The 7,256-nt window shown below is 54.7% G+C and overlaps 1 protein-coding gene across 1 annotated transcript; it reads right to left on the bottom strand.

Annotated features, from left to right (window-relative positions):
- Positions 1-6,354: 6,354 nt before the first annotated feature.
- Positions 6,355-6,714, bottom strand: LOC117436720 (corticoliberin-like). The gene has a single exon (XM_034066587.1). The coding sequence runs from the start codon at positions 6,712-6,714 to the stop codon at positions 6,355-6,357; it is 360 nt and encodes a 119-aa protein (XP_033922478.1).
- Between the last annotated feature and the right edge of the window lie 542 nt (positions 6,715-7,256).

Below are 7,256 nucleotides of genomic sequence, written 5' to 3'. Positions count from 1 at the left end.
CTTGCTGTTGACTTGCAGGCTGGAATATGCTTGAACATCTGCAGGCTTTGTCCCCTGAACACACAGGTTAAAATTGCCTTTATCTGTGCAAACTGTGTTCTTGGTTAAAAGAGATGAAGTGTTTGGGGGGGGTTGCCCTTGTACATGAGTGTGGTTGCTCAGAGTGATTCGGTAGAGGCTGTTTCCCTGCGTGCTGCAGTTTGTTACACTCCATGGCCCCATGTTCCTCTGCATGGGCAACACAAAGCCTGTTGGTCCCATTGCTTTGCTGTGGTGCAGCCCCTGATGCTGGGGGCTGGTTGTTGGTGTTCATTTGGAATAATCCTGTTGTTTCTTAACCCCTCTGAGCCACTTGCACTGTCCTGGAGAGGCTGGTGGGAGGTGCAATGGGACATCAGAACCGAAACATGGGCAGCAGATGAGGGTTAGAGGCAACATGTGTTTCCTACCACTCTGGGAAGGATGAATCCAGCATAAATGCACTGGTTTACTTCTTGGCTCTAGCACAGCATGAGTCTGAGAGGCAGCTTTGCTGTCAGTTGTGTCTGTGGGTGAATGGTAAATGAGTCTGAGTGCTGAAACATGCCAGAGTGATGGGAGATGCTCCAAGAGAAACTACTCCAAGATCCCAGTTACAGGGAATGACGGTTCTAGATGAATATTCATGGGGTTGAAACTGTTTTAAGTTTGCCCATGTTCATCTGTAATCTCTGAATTTAAGATTATTGTGTATTAATGTAGTTCTTGAGTGATGCTAGGAAGCTCTTTAAACAAAACCAGTGTGTGAATAGGGTGATACCCATTCTCCTGCTCTTGTAGGTGAGGTACAAGAGCATCCCAGGCTCTAACCTGAGTTGCACTTCAGAATGGCCAAGCTGAACCCTGGTAAATGCAAAGTTGTGATGGGGATGACAGTCAAAAGCTGGTTCAGGAGCTCACCTCAGGTCTGAGCTGGAGGGGATGGAGCATCCCCAGAGCTGCAGCATCCCATTACCTACCTTACCTGCAGGATGTGTCCTTCCACCTGAACCTGAGCTCTGCTGCTCTCTGCTCAGTGTGGCCACAACTCAAACCTGGGCTTTGACATCTGGGTTGAGGTCTTTTGAGTTGGATCATGTGTTTTATGTTGTGTTGTACAAGTCACCTGAGACCTGCACTGCTGTAGCTCAGCCTCCATCCAGCTCATGGAACCTCTTCAGCACCAGTTTCCCAGTGCTGGTAGGAGTGAGCCTGAGCTGGTGAGCTGCTGCTGGCTGCTGTTAAGGACCACTCATGTTATTCCCCAGCTGTGTTGTGTGAAGAGCCATTCATTGCTTAGGGTGAGCAGGGAAAGGGGCTGCCTCACTGCAGGGTGCTCAGGTGCTGCCCCTCCTGGTTCAGGAGGTGGTGCTGGACCTGCTGTGCCATCCTCATCCTCACGTGTCTGCTTCACTTGAAGTGAATGAAGGGGCATTGCAGCCCTTAAATGCCAGTTTAGTTTAGTGATGTCTGTAGGAGATTCAGGTGTATTTATCTGTATATAAATCCATGCCAACCTCAGTGGCGTCCATAGGGTGTAGATTCCATGCAGAGATGTGTTAGAGCCACGTCACCTTTTGAGTCTTCTTTTTAGAGGTCCTATTTCTTTAAACTGCTTTAGATAGTGCTCATAGTGCTTCAAACGTGATGCTCTGAGGCTGGGGGAGCAGAGCCTGAGGATGAAGCCTCAAGGACCCCCAAGTCCTGCAGCAATAGAGTCCTCGACCCCCTTTGTGTCATCTAAATGCTATAGGAGCCAAATGGAGCATCCATAAAGGATGTGTTGGAGGGACACCAGTGAGCTTGGGGGGGTTGTATCAGAGCATTTCAATGCAGAGGCTTTTCCCAGCTACTCTGTGCCCTGTGTTTGTCCTTTGGATATCCCTGGATAATGCCTTGGAGATGGATTTGTGCTGCAGGTTTATTTGTAACCAGTGCGGGAAGATGTTGGTGTCACATTTACCCAGGAGACTCCTGCTAGGTTCTTGTAGCCCCAACCTCATGTTCTTAACCCTGGATGCTCTTTAAACATGTGTTCATCTTAGAGCACTGAACCATAACCCCCCAGAGCAAGTGTTCAGTGTGAGATCAGCTTGAACTTAACATGCTTCATCTTCTCTGGCTTATAGTGGACATCATCTAGTTTCTAACATATCACACCAACAGCAGCTTCAACTAGCTTGAAAGGGACATTAACAGAGCTAACCCAGCACCAGGATACTGGTTCAGGTGCTGCCCATGAGGATGAAGTGTTACCTGGGGCTCAGCAAGGGTGGAATTGCTCTTTCATTCCAAGAAGATGCTTCCTTTGGGACCTGTGCACAAGCCAGACCTGAAAACAAAACCTCCATTGGGAAATCAAATGCCAATGTTCCATGCACTTTGTTAAAGGGGTAGATGCTGGGAATTTCTGGTAGTTATATATATATATATACCTATATATATGTATATGTGTAGAGGAAGCTCTTCTATGAAATGGCCATTTGTCCTCAAGTGCTGTTGTGTTCTCTGCTCCCTTCCAGTCAGTAGCGTTTGCTTCTCATCCCCTTCCAAACCACAATGATCTACTTGAACTCCATGAGCTGCTCCTCTGCTCCAGCTTCCCTTGGGATGGGAACCCAGCAGGGACCAGCTCTGGAATGACTTGGACTCATGTTGAGGATGTGCTTGATGTGCTGGAGGTAGGATAGAACATGGTGACTTGGGGGTTTTGCCTCCTGGTTTGCACTATGTTGTACTCTCCAACAAGGTACCAAGCTCCAGGGCAGGGTCTGAGCCTGTGCTGGAGGCTTCGTGTTGAGCATCATGTGTGTATGTATGTATATATGCCCAGATGTATATAGTACCATAGTGGGTGCACCTGGTGCTTGCTGCTGGTTTCCTTTGGTGGTAAATCCATGGATTCTGGCTCTGAGCTGTGCTCTGAGCTCCTGGTGGGACAAGGGGAAGCTTTGTCTGTCCAGAATGGTGCAGGATAAAACCAAGTGAGATCTATTGGGTTAAACCAGTGAAGGACACAGATCCTGTTGTGTAGAGAGTTAGTGCAGGGGCAGAGCTGTGGTTTGGAAAGGGGATGCGATTGTCTATTCCCTCCTTACTGCAGTGAGCTGGTGCTGAGCATCATGGTGTGTTTGCACTGTCTGGTGCAGCCGCTCAGCCTGCAGCTCTTGCAGGATGGGATTACGAGTTACTACAAGGTGTAAAGCTGAAGTTAGGCTGAGATCTGTGTAAAGGTCACTCCTTGCAGCCGGTTGAGCTGCATCCTTGGGCAGATGAAGCACGGGGGGGTCCTGTATCCTATCAGCAATGGGGTGATCCCTTGATCGCTGCCACCTTTGAAGCTGTGTGTCCATCCCGGATGGAACCTCCCATCACCATCATCCCCATCCCTCACCCTTCCCACCATCACCCTTGTCTGGGGGTGGATGTCTGGTCCATGGCATCACAGGACCTTTGTGTTCATCCTGCATGTGATGAGGCCCTTACTCCTCATGGTATGGTTGGGTTGGCCTCTGGAGGATGCTGAGGACATGCTCTGTGTTGCTGTTCACCTCTGGGATGGGGGGAGCCTGTCTCTAACCGAGAGAAAAGCCTGTAGAAATAACCCCCCCACCCCACAACCGAAGTTATAAATGCATCTGACAAAGCAATTATAATATAGACATATATATATTTTGTTATGTTACTAAAGGACCATACTTTGACTTGTATGTAAGTAGCTGTGGCTGTCTGAACTCTGTGGGTTGTAACACTCGATACTACTGAGCTCCTGTACATACCTGTGGGGAGGAGAGGAGGAGGAGGAGGTGTTTCTGTTTCTAGCATGGTAATTTGTGTCTCGTATGTCCGAATAGAACTCAAATAAAGACTGATAAGTTATCTGAAACCACTGTTGTAAAATAAATGTTTTCAAGGCAGAAATGAGCAGAGGCCTATTTGTTTCCTAGGGGAAGGAGGATGGATCCTGCTATGGGATGGGAGGGGATGCAGAGGGATCCTCTGCTTCCTGTGGTCCAGGGATGCTCCTTGGCTCTGTGGGTACCAAGGATGTGAGGTCCCCCTGGTTGGGTCTGCATCTCCTTCCTTCTGCCCCTGCTTGCAGCCATCATGGGCTCCATGGCAGGTCTGGAGCATCAGTGGCCAAAGGTCTGTACAGGACACTGGGCAATGGAAGGATTGGGGTGTCCATATGAGTTGTAGGGGCAGGGGATGGCTGGAGGGTGCTGGGGACAGGGTTGGTTGCTCCAGCCCCACTGGAGGCTATGGGCTGTGGAACACCTCTTGGGAAGCAGCTCCTGCTGTTGGAAGCACTGATGGAGAGATGGGAGCAATGATGAGCAGAGGATGCTGAGAGGTCTGTATCCAACTGAGGCAGCACAAATCAGACTCCATTGGGATGAACCACACGGGACCATCAGTGGCTTCTATCACCCTCCATGGCTGCCCTGGAACCATCTGCAGAGGTTCACCCACATGGGATGGAGATTCCATAGGAAGGAGGTGAGCACAGAGCTCCCCTCATCCCATGCCCTGCTCTGGGTAACCCAGCGCTTCCCCCTTCCCACAATGGTCTGGGCCTTGGAGCCTTTCATGGAATCCCAGTCTGGTTTGGGATGAAGGGACCTTAAAGCTCCTCCAGCTCCAGCCCCTGCCATGGACAGGGACCCCTTCCACTGGAGCAGCTGCTCCAAGCTGGTTCCATTGCTCCTTGCCCCACACTGTAGCACTTGGAGGCCCAGACTCACTGTGGGGCAGCTCTTGGGGTCACCCCCAGCAGCACTGGAGGAGAAGCCCCAATGGGTCTCAGGGTGCAGGTCCCAGCCTGGGGCTTGGGTTGAGCCCATTTGTAGAAGCTGGGGCTGCCCCAGAGAGAAACGTCCCCTTTGGCCCCTATGGATGGACCCCAACACCTGCATGTCCCACACCCCTGTCCCTGAGTCCCCTTCTCCTCCTTCATCCTCCTCCTCCTCCTTCATTCTCCTCCTCCTCCTTCATCCTCCTCCTCCTTCATCCTCCTCCTTCATCCTCCTCCTTCATCCTCCTCCTCTTCCTTCATCCTCCTCCTCCTCCTGACCCAGTCCAGGGGTCTCAGCTGAGCCGGTTCCAGACCCCCCATCCTGCCCCATATTCCCAGTGAGGACTAAAGCTGCTCCCGACCTGCTCAGGCTGCCCCATTGCCTCTGCTCTAACCCTTGGTCCTCTGTGTGCAGCTCCACAGCTCCCACACTGACCTCATCTTCCTCAGGGAGGACGCAGCTTCCACCAACAACCAGCCCATGGGTGCTCCCAGCATCCCAAGGAGCAGCTTGGTCCTGTGCATCCAGGAGGATGAGGGACCCTCTGGTCCTTGTGGGATACTGCTGTGTGGCTGCATGGGTGATGGTGTCTGGGTGATGGGCTCATGGGTGATGGGGTCAGGGTGATGGTGTCCTGGTGATGGGGTCTGGGTGTTGGTGATGGGCTCATGGGTGATGGCGTCTGGGTGATGGTGATGGGGTCAGGGTGATGGTGATGGGGTCAGGGTGATGGTGTTGGTGTCCAGGTGATGGGGTCTGGGTGATGGTGATGGTCTCATGGTGATGGGGTCTGGGTGATGGTGATGGGCTCATGGTGATGCTGCTCCCTCACGGGCTGTGCTGGGACACAACCACCAGTGCCGCATCCCAACCAGATCCAGACCTGTCCCAAGCCCCTTTTACTGCACGTGCTGCCCCATCCTGATGCCGGGAGCTGTTTGTGCTGCCTCACTTCTCACTGTGCGGCTGATGGTGGCTTCCCATGTGCATGTACACGTGTGTGTGTGTGTCCCGTGTCCCTATGGCTGCAGCACCCAGAGCACTTTGTGTTGTCACTCCTCACCCAGGGATGGAACTGGGACCGCTCCAGTTTGTGCCATGAGCGACGGGAGGGACAGATCCGCTCCGGTGGTGACCGGATGCTCTGTACCCGATCTGTGTCAGAGCGATCCCATGGATGCAGCGCATCGGGGACCTCTATGGGGCAAGGGGGGAAGCACCAAGCACAGGGGCGGGTGCGAGGGTGACTTTAATGCACAACAGCGAGGACAACGCTCGGGGAGCAGAGACGGGACCGGATTGAACGGTACCAGCGGCATCAATGGCATCAGCGGCATCAGCACCACCGGTACCACCGGTACCATCGGCATCAATGGCATCAATAGCATCAGCACCACCGGTACCACCGGTACCATCGGCATCAATGGCATCAATAGCATCAGGGGCATCAGCACCACCGGTACCATCGGCACCATCGGCATCAGCATCATCAGCAGCATCAGCCCCAGCCCCTGTCCCCCTGCCCCGGCTCCGCTCCCCATCACTTCCCGATGCTCTGCAGCAGGAGTTTGTTGCTCAGCACCTTCTGCTCCAGCCGCTCCCGTCGGGACATGGCCAGGAACTGGCGCAGGAGGTGGAAGGTGAGGTCCAACGAGCTGGGTTTGCTGTCCCTCTGCTGCGGGGTCCGAGGGGCTCTGGGCTCGGCGCTGGGCTCGGCCCCCCCCCGCCGATGGTACAGTCTATGGGGCAGCGGGGCCGCGGTGGGGCGCGGGGGGCCGGACCAAGGCTCCCAGGGGGGGTGTGGGGCAGGACCCCACGGCCGCTGCAGGGGGGAGCAGGTCTCCGAGGGCAGGAAGAGCAGGACGAGGACGGAGGCAGCCGAGAGCATCCTGACCCGCATGGCTGCCGCTCCGGGGCCGGACCCCTGTAAGAGCCCTCCCCTAAGCCGGACCCCCACATCCCCCCCACTGCTGCCGTCAGGGGGCAGCCGGGGGGGGAACACTGTGGTGGGGGGGGGGACACCTCTGGGTTGGGGTCTCCAGCCCTATAGAGGGACCCCCCTCCCCTTCCCCTTTGGGCAGGACCCTCACGGGGACAGGACCCCCCCTCCCCACGGATGGGACCCTCCCTCCCCACGGATGGACCGTGGGGTCGTTTCCCCCCCCCTCCCAGGTACGGGACCCCCATAGAACTCGGGACCACCCGGGATTTGGGACCCAAACCCCTGTGAATGGGATCATTCCCCCCCCCCCCCCCCCCCCCAAGGACATGGGACCCTGCTCATCTCCCCAGGACCGGACCCCCAGTGCTGTGCTCCCCGCTCGGCCCATGGGGGGCAATGAGTTGTAATGGGGGCAATGGGGGGTAATGGGGCAATGGGGGGTAATGGGGGGCAATGTGGGGCAATGTGGGGCAATGTGGGGTAATGGGAGGCAATGGGGG

The sequence above is a fragment of the Melopsittacus undulatus genome, chromosome 10 (genome assembly GCF_012275295.1).
Source record: "Melopsittacus undulatus isolate bMelUnd1 chromosome 10, bMelUnd1.mat.Z, whole genome shotgun sequence".
Taxonomy (NCBI): domain Eukaryota; kingdom Metazoa; phylum Chordata; class Aves; order Psittaciformes; family Psittaculidae; genus Melopsittacus; species Melopsittacus undulatus.
This window is presented reverse-complemented; position numbering and strand designations above follow the sequence as displayed.